This window comes from Cololabis saira, chromosome 14, assembly GCF_033807715.1.
Source record: "Cololabis saira isolate AMF1-May2022 chromosome 14, fColSai1.1, whole genome shotgun sequence".
Taxonomy (NCBI): domain Eukaryota; kingdom Metazoa; phylum Chordata; class Actinopteri; order Beloniformes; family Belonidae; genus Cololabis; species Cololabis saira.
The window spans coordinates 9,387,554-9,405,112 of NC_084600.1; the positions used below are offsets into that span (position 1 = coordinate 9,387,554).

At 46.8% G+C, this 17,559-nt stretch overlaps 1 protein-coding gene across 2 annotated transcripts in view; it reads left to right on the forward strand.

Moving 5' to 3' along the window:
* The window catches only part of LOC133459552 (serine/threonine-protein kinase DCLK1-like), an 85,582-nt gene that overhangs the window by 35,394 nt on the left and 32,629 nt on the right, over positions 1-17,559 (forward strand). For both annotated transcript variants that reach the window (XM_061739618.1, XM_061739617.1), the window contains one exon: positions 7,383-7,490. In XM_061739618.1, the coding sequence (XP_061595602.1) occupies positions 7,383-7,490 (108 nt within the window). The remainder of the gene's footprint in view (positions 1-7,382; positions 7,491-17,559) is intronic.

A 17,559-nucleotide genomic window follows, 5' to 3' on the forward strand; every position in this document is an offset into this window, starting at 1 on the left:
ACTTTATTGTTAAAAAAATAAAATATGAGTTGTATATAAATAACATTTATGCACTATTGCTGGCTCAAGGAAGGACCGTGCGTTTTCTGAAGGTGTCATTGAAGCTTCAGGTGCTTGGAAGATCTGAAACCAGACAGAAAAAATGTATTACTAATTTACCTAACGAGTGAGTGGCTCCGTTAGGGAACACTGGAGCCGGTCTGGTCCGTGAGCAGCTCCGGCAGCTCCGTATGCGGAGCCGGTGCTCCGGAGCTAAGCTAAATACTTAGCCCATGCAAAGATCATACAAATATAAATAACATAAAAAAAAGGAACTTACCGCTGACTCTTGTGCAGTTGCCGGGTCCGTGCTGTGGGAACTGATCCTTTTATGAGGGTAAATGTCGATGCAAAATCTAATTTCTACTCTCCCTCGCTGTTCAAACAGCCACTGCTTCTAAACAATGGAGCTCCAGCCGGCGGAGAGAGCTGGTTGTGGGCGTGGTTTCAGCAGCGGAGGCCGAACCTCTGCGCCTCGTGTGACGTCACCATAGGCGCAGATTCTAATCGGCTCAAAAAAAATCACGTGACACTGGGGGATTCTGTAAGGCGGGGGTCACAGACCTTGCAGAAATTCATGGGATTTCGTCTCCCCTCTGCTGGCAGGGTGAGGGGAGACCACTTTATATATGTTAAAACAAGAAAAAACGTGTTTTTCATAATAGGTCCCCTTTAATTATTATTACAAAAACCATGTCCACTGATATTCACTTCTGTTTTAAAATGCCCTAGAGCTTTTTCCTTGCTCCATCTGGACTTGAATACATCTTAACTGTCCGTCAAAGCAATACCCAATCACTAAAGACCATTTTATATCCATCCATCTATTTCAGTACCCCTCTTATCCTTATATATTATCCTATGATAGTATATGAATATACTTCTGCATCAAAGCTACATCGTAGCTATGGCGTAGGTGTGAACCTGACAGCGTAGCCTGACCATAGACTGTAAAAACATTAGACAAAGCTTTAGTCACGTGAACCGTAGGTTTCTGAAGAGCAGGTTGGAAGCGTCTTTTTCTTATTCTTTCTGATGCCCAGTATTCAAGCGTGCACCAAATCTTTTTTCTGCAAATCCCGCTGAGCTATATTCGAAATGTCAACTGTTATGGACCCAACAGTCAACCTTCAATCAGCATCTTTAAAGGATTAGTGGCAGTGAAATCAAACGTTTTCCTGGGGGTTCCAGTGCAGCATGTCTGGGCTTTAGCTCTTTACGTCATGGTCTTTTTCCAGGGGCAAATTCGTGTCCCTTCCCACTTTACAGAGAAGAAGCCCAAAAGAGCATATTCCCAGTTGTGCCGCTAGTATTTCTTTGAAATGTTGTGTTTTCTACATTTCCGGCAGCAATATGCTCGATCTGTTTGCATATGCATGATTTTTTGGCGACCAATGGACAAATATTGAGTAAGATACGTGTAGAGTATGAGCAAATATTTACCGCCGCACAAAATGGTTAGACTACACACGTCTATACCTTTTTCTCTGTGTAGGGGGATTGGGAGGTGTGATTTCACATTTACTCATGCTTTGGCAGACAGAGAGCAAGAGGCGGGAACAGACGGATGGGAACAAAGAGCGACAAATGAAACAGTCTGAGTCGGAGCTGCAGACACCTTCTCATAATCATCCAAAATCCCTTTTCTGAAATTAAATATTGTGTGTAACAATACCAGCTCAATCTTTATGTTAAAGTGAAGGTATTTCATTCTTCATACATTGTAAAAAACCTTTCAGATAATTCTCTGTTTGAGATTGATGCTCAGATATTACCCCTATTTCAATTCAATTCAATTCAATTCAATTGTATTTATATATCTATTACAACAGAAGTTGTTTCTAGGATCTTTCCAGAGACCCAGAACATGACCCCCAAGCAATTATTACATAAACAATGGCAGGTAAAAACTCCCCTAGTGGGAGAAAAACCTTAAGCCAAACAGTGGCAAGAAAAACTCCCCTTTAGGAGGAAAGAAACCTGGACCAGGACCTGGATCATAAGGGGGGAAGAAACCTGGACCAGGACCTGGATCATAAGGGGGGACCCTCCTGTCGGAGACCACCTGGGCAGAGCAGGAAAAGAGATAACAGACAGAGAGAATGAAGAACAGAGAAAGGAGAGACACAGACACAATGGCTAACTGGTGCAATACAGGGACTATACTATATGAACAGATGTAGAAAGCAGCTATTTGTCATGTTACCAAAACCAGTGGAGCATGAAAGAGTTCATGGGTTCAGGTTCTGAGATCTTTGTTTTGGTTTTGACATTGTTATTGTGTTTTCTGGGTTTGACCTGCATTGGGGTTCTCTCTGACACCATGTTGTTCCGGGGGATTTGGCCAGTACTGATCATGCATATGTGGAACTGTGGGGATGCCAGTAGGTATTCAGATTCAGATTCAGATTCAGAGAAACTTTATTCATCCCCGAGGGGCAATTCAAGGACAACTAAGCAGCAATACAAGTACAGTAAATCCGCTCATATGCCGGCCGGTCGACCACAACGAGCAGCGACCCGAAACCGGAACAAAGCAGAGAAAGGATGACATTGGGGATGGGGGAGGGAGGAGGGAAAAAAAGGCATCTTCACACTGTGTATAAATACACAGTGAGAAAGTGCAAAAAAAACACCTCAGCACAGAAAGCAACATGACAAATTTAACATCATCATCACAAGACTTATAGCCAGGAAGGCGTTGAGAATGAGGGAGGTGTGGCTATCAGCAAGTGTGTGTGTGAGCGGTAAGTCCGTGAACTTCGCTCAGAGCTGCTCCTCAGCCAATGTCCTTGATGTTATCAGGCGGCTCGGTCAGTTCTGAAACAGGTCCACAGATGTTCCTGGGAGAGGGGAGGGTTAGTGGGGGCAGAGCCACTTGTTTACATTCCACCAGGGAGATTGTGACTGGAGCAGTCGGCCAAACCGCTCTGTCAAGGCCAGATTATAGAATCAACAATTATATTGCAAAGAGAAGACAGACTCAGTAATCTGCCTTTAGTCTCTGGTTCATCAATGGCGACTCCAAATAGACGAATTTGTGATCAATTCCCGCCAAGCCGGGCTTCCAATTTCTCCACCGCCAGCCTGCGATTCTGTTCAAGAATCGCATCCAGCTTGCGGTTTTGCTCTCCCAACGTTAAAGTCTGAGTGTTGGTCGCCGTGCTTATCCCCTCAGCAACGTCGGGTAGCTCAGATAGGGCCAGAACAGCTTTCGACGACTTACGCGTTTGTCGATATACGAGGAATCCCCCCACTCCAATTAGAAGAAATCCTGCTATCATAAGTCCAATTATGAAGGCATCTTCAACATCCTCAGCAGACAGGATCGCCAAACACAACGGTTTCCAATGTTTCCAGGAATCCATTGTGTATCCAGCAAAAAATGTCCCATTGGGGCAAGAGGGCTCCCTTACCCCCTGACTTCTCGTTGCAAAAATTTGGTCAATTGTGCTGAGAGACCAGTTAATCAGTTCCATGATTGTAGAATTTCGGAGGAGTGAAAAAGAGAGGCTCTGAAGACAAGACAGGACAAAAGCAGTAGCAGGGCAGCTAGAGAAGGGAGAGGAGCAGAAAAGCATCCGCCTTCACTGAGAGCCGGAAGAAGAAGTATATTCTGAACTGTTGGAAGGCTACTGGACTGGAAGCCCTGGCTTACACCTGCTTATGAGCTGTTCTTGGAGCTGCATGGCCAAAAGGGCCATGCCCCAACGGGTGCTGCTCCTCACTGCATGGTGCACCTGCCAGTGGTGCACAGAGATGAGACAGTTCCCCTTGCCAGGCTGGATCCTGTCTCTGAGGGGTATCTGTCCTGGAGTTTGCAGCTTTCCCACCTCAGAGCCCAGTGGACCCACGGGGCCCAGGTTCCAGTGTCTGGAAGCTGCTAAGTACTGTAGCTTTATTGGCACGAGTTTGGCAGTGTTATCCTGAAAGGCTTCAGCCGGGATTTGAACAGGGATGCTCCAACTTTGAGGCAGCAGTCCTAATGACCACAGTTCAGTCCTCAATTCAATTCAATTCAATTCAATTCAATTCAATTCAATTCAATTCAATTCAATTCAATTCAATTCAATTCAATTCAATTCAATTCAATTCAATTCAATTCAATTCAATCCTCACACTTAAAAAGAATAGCAGCTACTGTTCAATAAGCTTAAACATGTAGAAAACTGATTTGCCCAGCTGCTTCCCTCCTCCTAAGTAAAAGTAGAAATACCATAACTGGAAAAAGTTAAAGTCACCCATAAGAAAATTACTTGAGTAAAAGTCTTAAAGTAGCTCACATTAAATGTACTTAAAGGGAAAGTTCGGTTTTTTACAACCTGGACCTTATTTCTGGCATTTTTTATGGTTGTATACTCACCCAGAGGTGTTTGGTGTCATTTGGAGTCCTTCGGAAGATATTAGGAGTTTTTTGCGAGCCGCTTCTCCATATAACGGTAGCGCCTGGGGCACCACCGGACACAGACGATGCAGCGTCTAAATAACACATGATTGCCGCGAAACTCTTCATTTCTTTTATGAATCACTAGATCTGCTTCCAGGACCTGTTGTAACATTGTGGCGCTGTCTGTGTAATAAATAAATCCGTTTGTAAACAAGACCTCTGAACTCATGACGTCATCTCTGTGCCCGCACTATGTCCTCCGTTCAGGGAGCTCTTCAGCCGTATACTCTGGCTCAAAACGGTAAGGATGTCCATCATATTCAAAGTCGTCGTCCACAACCTCAGAATTTGACAAATATTCAGACATGTTTCAAATAACTAACAGTAAACTAACAGTAGCGAACTCCAGCTGTACACGGAGCTGAGTCTGGGACGCGCGCACAGAGATGACGTAGTAAAAGTATATTTTTTAACTTTTAAATGTAGTGAAGTAAAAGTCCTGATAAAAAAAAAATAAAAAACGCAAGTTAAGTACAGATCCCCAAAAAAACTACTTGTGGCAGGGTGGAGGAGCAGCCACTCAGCCGATTGGGCACACCTGTGCCCAATCAACCTCTCCACCCTGCCTGGCTACATAAGAAGTGGCTGCACACCAGCAAGGGGGCTGCTGGGAGAAGGTTCTGCTGGTGCACGTGTGGCGGTGTGATTGAATAAAGGAGTTCCTGCACTAAACCCTGTGTCCTCTGTCCTGTCGGTCGGCCCCAGTGGCAACGAGCTTGCTACACTGGCGCCCAACGTGGGGCCCGACAGGATGGAGGAGGGATGCGGGGAGCGGACCCTGGAGGCGCTTGCACAGGTGCTGGCAGCCCTTGCAGCCCTGTTGCAGGGCCAGTGGGAGCAGCAGACCACTGCGCTGGAGGCGCTGGTGGCGCAGCAGCCGACAGGCTGGGAAGCAGAGTCTGCAGGGCGCCAGGCGACTAATCCTGAGGCGGCCCCAGCGACAGCGGGACCCGCAGTGCGACCCACCCCGGCGCCACGCCAGAGGTTTGCCGCGGCAGCGCTGGTGGTGCAGCAGCCGACAGGCTGCGAGGCGGAGGCTGCAGGCTGCCAAGGCACGGCGCCTGAGGCGGCCCCAGCGACGGCGGGACCCGCAGCGCGACCCACCCCGGCGCCACGCCTGAGGTTTGTCATGGCAGTCCTGGAGGCGTCGGTCGCCGAAGCGGAGGCGTCGGTGGCGTCGGTCGCCGAGGCGGAGGCGTCGGTGGCGGAGGTCGCCGAGGTGGAGACGTCGGTGGAGGAGGTCGCCGAAGCGGAGACGTCGGTGGCGGAGGTCGCCGAAGTGGAGGCTTCGGTCGCCGAGGTGGAGACGTTGGTGGAGGAGGTCGCCGAAGCGGAGACGTCGGTGGCGGAGGTCGCCGAAGCGGAGACGTCGGTGGCGGTGGTCCTGGGCGCACCAGCTCCGGAGGCGGACCAGCTGCTGGAGCAGTGCTGCGTCGGGGAGGGGGTGGTCCTGGGCGCACCCCGGCCAGGGCCGCGGATGCCGTCTGGCACGAGGCCACCCTGGGCCCAGTCCCGAGAGCGGCCCTCTCGGCAGTCGGCCCAACGCCGAGGGCGACCTCCCGACCTTACTTAAGTAGAAATTTTGGTTATTTATACTTCACTGGAGTAGTTATTTTTCAGACAACTTTTTACTTTTACTCCTTACATTTTAAAAACCTTGTTACTCTATTTCATTTCGGCCTTTAATAAAAACTATCCAGTTAAATTGCTCCATCCGGATAGAGTGAATTTGGTTGTGGTTGTTTCAGATGTTCTTGTCCAGTTTTGTTCTTACATCCGTTCCCTCAGATTCCTGCAACTAAACTTGGATGTACATTCCAATAAAGGTTAGGATAAATGATAACATGCCTCTGAAGTTTGACTTTTTGCACCATTACAATACTTATAGGCAACTAGTCATCATATCTCCTGCTCTCTGAAACACATGTTAATGCTCAATAGTACACATATATGGTTCTTTAATATATTTGCATTATACTAAGATGCATTCATTTTCAATGGCTTTTGTCCTTAATGGCTTTTTCCCCCCTTACATTACTTTTATTTTTATACTTTAAGTAGTTTTGAAACCAGTACTTTTATACTTTTACTTGAGTAAAAAACTTGAGTTGATACTTCAACTTCTACAGGAGTATTTTTAAACTCTAGTATCTATACTTCTACCTGAGTAATGAATGTGAATACTTTAGACACCTCTGCTGTCACCAACCTAACGCTCTGCTTTGTGCAGTAATCACCAGGATGCAGCAGATACACAACCACATAAACACACTCACAAAAGACACACGTGCAGATGAGGACGGGCACACATGGGAGGCTGCACATGTTCCCCTCCCCCAGGCCTTAAATGTTAATGAGCTATAATGCGGCTGAGTTAATTAACAGGAGAAGAGGAAGGTTTTGGGGCTGAAGGAGGCAGCGAGTGTGGATGAGTACTATCATGTGGCTCATTTATCTGGATTGTGTTGCTGCAAAGTGTCAGACCTCTGTGAGTCATAGCTGATACTCCTGAAATAACACAATATGTCTGCTGTGGAAAGCAGGTCCAAAGTAGGCCGGGACTTCTGATGGGGAACTGAAGCTGAAATTAAAGCAGAATTATATGCATGAAATTTGACTTTCAGTCTGACAGTTTGAATGTTGAAAAAAAGCTCTGCTGTTACTGGGTCAAACCTTCCCCTTTGTCCTGTCTCACCGTCACCCACTTTAAGGCTCCGTAGTCAGCAAAGCAGCTTTGCTCTCCTCTGTGCAGGATTTCAGTTTCTATCTAAGTGCTGTTTGCTTCTGTCTTAGACTTTTGTCACCACTTTTAGAGGATAAATAATAAAAGTGAGAGAACTTGTGCATACCAAAAAGTAATTGAACAGCTTTACATGTCTGGCTTTTGTACTTGCAGAGTGCCGTATGATGAAGTCAGTGACCTATGGAAAGATGTCGGCCTCACTGAACCGATTCTCCCCCAAGGCTATTATCCAATCACGTCGCAGCAAGTCGCCAGCATCTGGTAAGGCGGAATTACAAAATAAACATCTTCAGCATCCTTCTCCTCAAACAAAAGCACAGTGGGTTGCTGTTTCCCCCCTTCATATTTTATTTGTGAGGAATGTGGACACTGTATTAGATCAGTTTACATAATTGAGAGTTTGAAAGTGTCTCCATCCTTTAGATGATTATTTTTTTCTGCCTCATTACTTCCGTCATTGTTGCAGCAAAGTACAAATAAACACTGCAATGAAATCTGAGTCCTGCAGAGTGTCTAGCAGTGCGAATGTAGGAATATGTCACGTGTCTTGTTGCATGCAAATGATGAATTCAGATGAGAATGATTACACGAGGTAGGGAGATATGGAAATAGGGATAGGGGAGGTATGAAGCAAAATGAGGGGAGAGGGAGCGAAGATGAGAGGTAAAGAAGGAGGGCTGGTGACTCAATCCTGCAGCTCCCCAGAAGCTGCTCCTCACCTGACATACTTCTGAAATGGGGAGAGCTTGCACTTGTAGCTGCTTCTTTGTTTGAGCCAGATGATGCATCGGAAACTCATCAAACACACATGCACAAAGAGCATTCACTCCAAGAACAGAATGCAGCTGTTATTAATGCACTAATGTCAGCGTCTGGCTCAGTCTTTGTAAAAACGCTTAGTTTCCAGCTCGGATTCTTTTCCTGATTGCACAGCTTGAGCTTTGGCTGTGAGCAGACGCCTAATTATGCAACAGCGCTAATTTATCAGTCTCATCGTAATTATTTAGTGATTCCACCGTACAGACTTGGGTTTGGTTGGGGTCGGGAATGATTCAATGGGTGATGCAATGCACAGAAATCCTCCAGAGAGAACGAATCCCACCAGCTGTCTGAGCACATGAACCTGCACAGATGCGCTTTTTTTTTTCTTTTTTATAAGATGTTTACAGAATTAAGATGTATGTTTTGCAAGGACATCTGGGGGGCAAACTAAAGAGTATTTAAAGATGGGGTGGGTGGGGGACAGAAGGTTCTGGCTGTTGATGCCTGGGAACTTTAGGGAGAAGGTTATGAGAATGAGTCATACACAATCAATCTCGCTGGAGTCTGGAGGGAAGGTGCACACAAACGTTCGTCTGTGTCTGCGCATTAGACGGAAAAACAGGAATCAGGGCCGAGAGGAGGGGGCCTGACTCGTCTCGGTTGCTATGGAAACCTGGGCCAGTGAGAGCATGTAGCTGCAGACACAATAACTTGTAGCGGCCATATATGGCAGTGACTTCCTGTGAAACGGCCTGCAGTAGAGAGCGGAGCGGAGTGACGCTTGGCCTCCGCTGGAACCCTGAGTCAGAGTCTCCTGCTGTTTGTCTTCTCAGAGACGTTCCCTTCTGGTGGTGCATCCGCTTCTGCACATCATTACCTGCTCCTGTGGTCCTCCCGACTGTTTTTATTGACTCCCTAAAACATTACCTATTGAAACCTGCTGAGTTAAGCAGCAGGAAAGTAAATGATGGATCTGTTGCATGACCGTCACGGATACTCGTGTTTTGCACTCTTTTTTTAATATCTTTTTTTCCCTCCCCACTTTGAAACTGTGATCTGTTTCCTCCACCACTGGACAAGCCTTTTTTTTTTTTTGAAAAATCTGTTTATTGGCATTTTTGTTCAAAACATCATGTACAAGTCACATGTTAAGAAACTTCACATAATAAATCCCAGCCGCCCCACCCTCACCACCCGCATGTTCCCAGATCCTCTAAAGGAAATACCAATTAGAAAAATATTATACCACGGTCTTTGTGAATACTCGATTCTGATTGGCTAAACAGTCTCCCCGCTTCTTCTCTTCCTGTGTCAATAACACGGCCAATGAGCTTCAGCAGCAGCTCAAGAACGGGAGCCTTTGATGAATCGTTCATTACAGTTCTCAATATAATCCATGGTGGTATGTCGGTTTATAAGAATCTTTTTGCCCAGAAGAAAAAAGAGCGACAACAACGACCCATAACTATGTTCTTCTCTGGAAAAAAAAAAAACCTGCACCACGGCTTTAGGAGAAAAAGACGCTACAGAGCGAGTCAGGATGCAGCGTCAGTCAGGAGAGCAGTGTCCTGCTGTACTTATTGCATTTTTTTTCATAATCATTTTTCTCCCGTTCAAATCCAATTACTCGGGTTGTGGTGGGGCGGGGCCTAATAATTGTAAAAAAAAAAATAGGTTGCTACTTCGCGGATTTCACTTATCACAGGTTCTTTTTGGAACCTAACCCCCGCGAAGAACCAGGGATTACTGTAGTCCTCTTTCCTAGGTGCTCTTGTATCCATGCCTGCCTCTCCTACATAGACCACCTTAAGAGCACTGGTAGGGGCGCAGCCTCTTTTCTTTTCCACTGGAGAGTGCTCCTGCCAACTAGGTCCTCTCTGTTTACATACAATTTAAACTGTGTTGTGGTATCAAGTCTTTCTAACGTTATGCAATGGATAATGGATGAGCCGACATTCAAATATCAAAAGCGTAATGCGTGTGTTTCAGGTGGTGTTTCAGCCACGGTGTCAAGTAGTGTAAATAATGCTGCACATCACTGATTCTGCATTTGGTACCAACAAATCCTCTTGATATAACATACCTTTTTGGTTTGCAACGTTTGAGCGGGCCTACTTAGAATGTTGTCATCTTCTGCAGATATAACTACATTCAAAGCCTTCCCTGACGACACTGTATAGAGGGAATGTGCATGACGTCACAGATGCGACTTCACAGCGGGTTACGAGTGTCAGAAAGACTGAGTGTCAGAAAGACTGAGTGTCAGCGTAAACTTTCAGTTTGAGCAACTGGAAAACATCTAAAATAGGAAAGAGCTGTTGTGCGATCGACTGTACTCATAGATTTAGCAAGAAATTAGAGTTATCATTTTACAGACTGCCGAAAAATAAGCTTAAGAGAGACAAATGGATCGCTGCAATTCACAGAAACAACTGGATTTCAGGCACCGAAACGTGGATTTTTGGTTCCTATTTTGTATCAGGTAATGTTGGATTTTTGGGTAGCTAACGTTAAACGGTCAAATCATAAAGTTCTGTGTCCTCATCACTTTAATTTCTACAACAAATCCTGCCTTGAAGTCGGACCAAGCGTCAAGACTTTTCTCTGCCTTCAAGCTTTGCTTCGTGTATTTCCCTGGCGTAGAAATTAAGTACATATAAATATCAGGAAACTGGATTGGTGGCCAAATATTAATGTCCATGGACCACTGGTTCTTGGTAACTGTACCAAATATTAATGTCCATGGACCACTGGTTCTTGGTAACTGTACCAAATATTAATGTCCATGGACCACTGGTTCTTGGGGTAACTGTACCAAATATTAATGTCCATGGACCACTGGTTCTTGGGGTAACTGTACGGGTCACTGTCAAGTCCAATAATGCCTTTAATTTAAGCCCATAATCGGCTGTTATTCCGTCTTCTCCACTAGTTGCAGCTGTTTTTGCCACTCAGTGTGAGTAAGGGGGCTGGTCCAGTGGGGAAGTGACGTCAACCCTCTATATTCAGATAGTTTTCCAATCTGATTTGTGTGCACAGTCGGGCACAGTGCACAGTCTATGTTTTCTGTGCTCAAAGTTTGCCCCTGCACGCTCAAAAACGTGACACAATTATCACCCCACCTTAAACAGAACACGGGCCTGATAGCGGAGACCAAAGTAGAGTTGACTGGTCGTATTGCCGACGCTATGTTTGGTCAAAAGGAAACAGCATTTCAGATAAATCCACTGCTACCCGACATGGGGCATGTCGGTGGAGAGGTGGTAATTAGGGGTTGTTTTGCAGCCGGGGACCTGAATACCTTTCACTGCTTGACCTGACCGTGATCTGCTCAGAGTTTCCCACAGTTAAATGTAAGGTCACCTGTCTGAAAGCTAAAGGTTTGGATGGAAACTGGATCACACAACAGGACAATGATCCAAACCATTAATCGGTGTTATGAATGGTTGAGTAATTCAAAAAAGAAAATCAAGGTTTTGAAATGGTCCTGTCAAAGTCAACTCAAGCAGTGTAAAGCAGAATAGTCCAAAACGCCTCCACAGCAATGTGAGATGAACAAGGAACAACTAATTCATTGCATGTGGTCTTTCAGGCAAACATAATAATAATAATAATAATAATAATAATAATACATTTTATTAATATAGCGCTTTTCAGGGCACTCAAAGACGCTTTACATTAAAACAAAACACATAATACAATTTACAATTACACAGGAACAGTACATAAGGACACAACATGAAACAAGACATTAATCACACATTAAAAGCAGTTCTGTAAAGGTGAGTTTTGAGATGGGATTTGAATGCTGGGAGGTCTGTACAGTCACGGATGTTTTTGGGGAGGGAGTTCCAGAGGGTGGGAGCAGCGATGGAGAAGGCTCTGTCACCCCAGGTCCGGTGCTTGGTTCTGACAGGAAGGGACAGGAGGTTGGCGTCAGAGGAGCGGATGCTGCGGGAGGGAGTGTAGCGGTGGAGCAGGTCGGTGAGGTAGCAGGGGGCCTGATTGTGGAGAGCTTTGTGGGTGAGGAGAAGGATTTTGAAGTGGATCCGTTGAGGGATGGGGAGCCAGTGGAGCTTCTGGAGGACTGGGGTGATGTGGTCTCTGGAGCGGGTGTGGGTGAGCAGGCGGGCCGCAGAGTTCTGAATATATTGGAGTTTATTGAGGACCTTGGAAGTTGAACCGTAGAGGATGCTATTGCAGTAGTCGAGTCTTGAGGTGATGAAGGCGTGGATCAAGGTTTCAGCGGTAGAGAAGGAGAGTGATGGACGGACACGGGCAATATTTTTGAGGTGGAAGAAAGCAGTCCTTGTGATGTGGTTGACATGGTGTTGGAAGGAGAGGTTATTGTCCAGGATAACTCCGAGGTTGCGGATGTGAGTGGAGGGAGACAGAATGGAGTTGTCAATGGTGAGGGTGAAATTGTGAGCAGTTTTGGTGAGGGATTTTTGGCCGATGATGAGCATGTCCGATTTGTTGTAGTTGAGTTGGAGGAAGTTCGAGTGCATCCATGACTTGATTTCAGCGAGGCAGTTGGTCAGGGTAGAGTGGGTTGCAGAGGTGAGGGATTTGGTGGAGATGTACAGTTGAACGTCGTCAGCGTAGCAGTGGAAGTGGAGGCGGTGGAGGTGACGGAGCTCCACTAGCTTCCTTCCTCTTCTTTTTTTGTCAAATTAATAAAGCACGGTCAAGAAACTGATATTTTGTTGTTACAGTAATCTGCAGTTTTACCTGCCTAATATTAAGGCCTTCTTTGATCCATCTTTTTATATTATGTTTTTTTTAACAAAAAAACCCAGCTTTTATTACAGTAAAGAAGGGGTGCTAACTTTTGAACATGACTGGAAAGAGTTAGAACGCAATAATGAACTCTGTTAGTCCGAAACCTTTCCACTGGTCTTCAGGTGCTCTGAAAACAGCTCTGAAGTCCCACATTAATTTTCTATTCAGCAACACGGACCTGAAATAATTCCATCTAATAAGCTGCACCAGCGGCGCTGCAGAGCAGATGTGGAGTGTGAGACACAGGGAGAGAGCATGGAGCACAACACATGCTCCACCTGGTGTCCCTGTGTGTGTGTGTGTGTGTGTGTGTGTGTGTGTGTGTGTGTGTGTGTGTGTGTGTGTGTGTGTGTGTGTGTGTGTGTGTGTGTGTGTGTGTGTGTGTGTGTGTGTGTGTGGCTGCTCCTAACAGCTACGTTTGCAGCTGAGACCTGGACACCTACGGAAGACACACGGAAGGAGAAAGTTACACACTTTTGCCCATAAAATGAATGCAATAAGATTGCGTTTTACTGTTAAATTGAATTAAAATTCAGTGGATAAAGAGTCACTGGAACACAACATTGCTGTAAGATTTAGAACTGTCCAGCAATGTGGACTCTGCAGAAAACATACCATATTCCAGGAGGAAATAACATAAATGTTTTTCCTTGAAGCTCAAGTAATGTGAAAGGTGTTGTTACAAAGAAAAGGAACAGCGGGATTAAAATCCAACCTTGCAAATTCAAAAAAGTCATTTTCTTACGGTGGCAAGATGCATCACAGCCTACACTTCGATTTTAATTGTTGACGCTGCTTCATAACAAGATTTTTAATTTTTTTAAGATGCATATTTTGCTATTGAATATAACGTTCAAGCTGGTGCTTTTTTATTACATAATCCAAAAAAAGCATAACCACTTCAGGACCATAACAAGAGCAATCCACTAGAACAATTTAAAAGACAAAAATAGATAAATGTGAACATTTATGGAAGCAAAGCTTGAGTGGTAGTGGGTTTTTAGACTGTATGACACTTAAACTCTCTCCTGTTTCTATAATTTACACGGCATGAGCTCTTTTAAAGTAATCAATTCCACTTTAATAGCACAAACCACCTTGGAGGAGCAGTGTGAAGAGACTAGTGTTTACCTCATGTAAGCACTTTCCTTCTCCTTTATATCCACTCCATCTGCAGAACATGCCCCGGTCTGGACATGGCAGTAGTGTCATAGGCAGGAAACACAAGTTTATTTGTATAGTAGTGTACAATTCAACACAAGGTCGTTCAAAGTGCTTTACATCAACATTTAGTTTAGTTTAGTTAAGTTTATTGGTCCTTTCAATTTCCACAACACATATAACCCAATGGTCAGTGTAATACAAAAAAAATATATAATTTCTTTGGTATATATACTGTATATACAATTTTAACTAAAAACCAAGGACCAAAAGGTGTAGACTGAAGCCTAAGCTTATGACGCTTCCCTTTTCACAAGAAAAAAAGAAAGGAAAAGCTTCATAGGAACTAACAGATCCAGCATGTGTTTTGGTCCAAGACCATTCAGGTCTTTGTAGACCAGCAGTAAGATTTTAAACTCTATCCTTTGACTCACTGTAAGCCATACTGAAATACATTTCATTGAAATTGTCAAGGGGCGTCACAAATGATTAAAGAGCAGCAACAGAGTGAAGGAATCTATGAAATCTCATAAAAGAAATGCATGCTTTCCCGCTCATAGTGTGGAGTGTAGCTGGGCATTGCATGTGCATTTAACGGGATATTGTCATCACTTAACTGCTTTCAGAGATGATGTGACAGCCCCAGCTGAGCGTACATGCACACATAGACCCAAAATAATGTGAGAAAACCGTTTGCACTCAACTTCTCCCCATCTTGCCATCTGCCTGTGCCAATGCCTCAAATCTGCTAAAATTACCACCAAAGTGCAGATGGTGTCAGATCCCATCCCTCTGAGGCTCTCACCTTTCTCTTAACGCCTCGAGTGATTCTGCGTGATTGGAGATACTTTGTGGTGTAGCTTGCAGGCCAGCTTGCCCACAGATACATCCAGCGTGTCTCCTGAGGATGCACTGCTGGCGCAGGCACTTCCCTGAGCTGGGATCATCTCTGCACCTTCCACACTTTGTTTTTTCTTCTCTAGAAGCCGATCATGAAGGGGACTGAGGTGCTTTCTGAAATGTAACAATGACCAAAACTGCAATCAAATATTCCATGGCCAGCGTTGGTATTTCAGCAATAACACCCTCAGTTGTACATTAACCCCCTTTTATCGATATATTCCAAATCACATGCATAAACACATGAATTCTAGTATACTAGAACACACACCCAGGTGTGTTATACATCAAAATATGCGTCTCCATCCTGCGACAACGTGCATTACTTTTATCAGTCAAAAGCGTTACCATGGCGACGATAGACACCAAAAAGCGCGCCCCCCTTCATCTGATTGGTCCATATTTGATAGTTCCCCAAAAGTCACCATATTTTGCATGCAAGCCAGGCCTGGTGATAAATGTAATATTTCACGGTTTGCATTAATGGGCGTGGCCTAACGGCTCAACAGCGACCCCTAGAATACTTCTTGCCTCAAGCCCCACAATACGGGTTGACGTACATGCACGAAAATCGGTACACACCTGTATCATGTTGCAACTTAAAGAAAAATCTCTTGGCGCCATGGTCGAAACCCAACAGGAAGTTGCCCATTTTTAATTAATCGTGTAATTTTGGCACAATTTTGTCACAAGGCGTGGTGTTGAGGACCCAAACGCAAGGAGAGAGAGGGAGGCTGGAGGCAGGAGTTCTCAAAAAACAGAAGGATTTATTCCACAAAAAAAGCCAAACTAAAAAGCTGCAGAGCAGGATCAATAACAACTCACGTATACAGGGATCGAAAACCAGGAGTACATGGAGGGAACAAACAGTACGGACCGACAGGCAACAAAGGAATGACAAGACCAGATATACACAGGGGATAACGAGACACGACGAGACACAGGTGTAGACACAATCAGGGCAAAGGGGAAACAGGAGGGACAGAACTGAAACTCAAACTGGGGGGAAGTGTCAAACCCTGACAGTACCCCCCCCTCAAGGGACAGATCCCAGATGTCCCAACAGTCCACACCCAAGGCAGGCGGAGGGGGCCCGGAGGAGGGCCCAAACCACACACGGCCAAAGTTCCGGGGGCCGTCCTCGGGACCGAGCAGACCAGCGAGAGTGTTCCGGGGGCCGTCCTCGGTGCCGGGCAGACCGGCGAGGCAGTTCGGGGGGTCGCCCTTGGGGCATAACAGGCGGATCCGGGGGTCGGTCTGGGGGCTTGGCAGGCTGGTCAGGGGGTCGGTCTGGGACTGCGGCAGGCTGGTCAGGGGGTCGGTCTGGGACTGCGGCAGACTGGTCAGGGGGTCGGTCTGGGACTGCGGCAGACTGGTCAGGGGGTCGGTCTGGGACTGCGGCAGACTGGACAGGGGGTAGGTCTGGGACTGCGGCAGATCCATCCAGGATCGCCTCAGGAAGGGGAACAGAGACCACCTCCAGAACAGAGACTGGCTGCGGGACCGCCTCAGGAACAAGAGTCGGGGCTGACAGGAGGCGGGGAGCCGGAGTCGGGGCTGACAGGAGGCGGGGCGCCGGAACAGGGGCAGACAGGATGCGGGGCGCCGGAACAGGGGCAGACAGGATGCGGGGCGCCGGAACAGGGGCAGACAGGATGCGGGGCGCCGGAACAGGGGCAGACAGGATGCGGGGCGCCGGAACAGGGGCAGACAGGATGCGGGGCGCCGGAACAGGGGCAGACAGGCTGCGGGGCGCCGGAACAGGGGCAGACAGGCTGCGGGGCGCCGGAACAGGGGCAGACAGGCTGCGGGGCGCCGGAACAGGGGCAGACAGGCTGCGGGGCGCCGGAACAGGGGCAGACAGGCTGCGGGGCGCCGGAACAGGGGCAGACAGGATGCGGGGAGCCGGCGTCAGGGGGCTGAGGATCCCCGGAGCTGCCCGAGTGGAGACCCGGGTCCGTGGCGCTGGCTGCGGGGGTACCTGGGTCCGAGGCGCAGGCTGCGGGGGTACCCGGGTCCGAGGCGCAGGCTGCGGGGGTACCCGGGTCCGAGGCGCAGGCTGTGGGGGGTCCGGGACCATCACCGGAGCAGGGGCCGATGCACTCTCTCCTGCTGGGTCCATGCTGGTCGGTCCGTTCTGTCACAAGGCGTGGTGTTGAGGACCCAAACGCAAGGAGAGAGAGGGAGGCTGGAGGCAGGAGTTCTCAAAAAACAGAAGGATTTATTCCACAAAAAAAGCCAAACTAAAAAGCTGCAGAGCAGGATCAATAACAACTCACGTATACAGGGATCGAAAACCAGGAGTACATGGAGGGAACAAACAGTACGGACCGACAGGCAACAAAGGAATGACAAGACCAGATATACACAGGGGATAACGAGACACGACGAGACACAGGTGTAGACACAATCAGGGCAAAGGGGAAACAGGAGGGACAGAACTGAAACTCAAACTGGGGGGAAGTGTCAAACCCTGACAAATTTATGCAATTTCTTCGGCCGCTTCTTCGCCCGAACCGTAATGTGCACGCAGGTGTGTTATACATCAAAATGTGCGTCTTGATCCTGCGACGATGCGCTTTACTTTTCTCAGTCAAAAGCGTTACCGTGGCGACACTAGATGCCAAAAAGCGCGCCCCCCCTTCATCTGATTGGTCCATATTTGATAGTCTCTATTTTCTGCCATAACTTTTGAATGGTTTGACATAACGACTCGTGGCTGGTG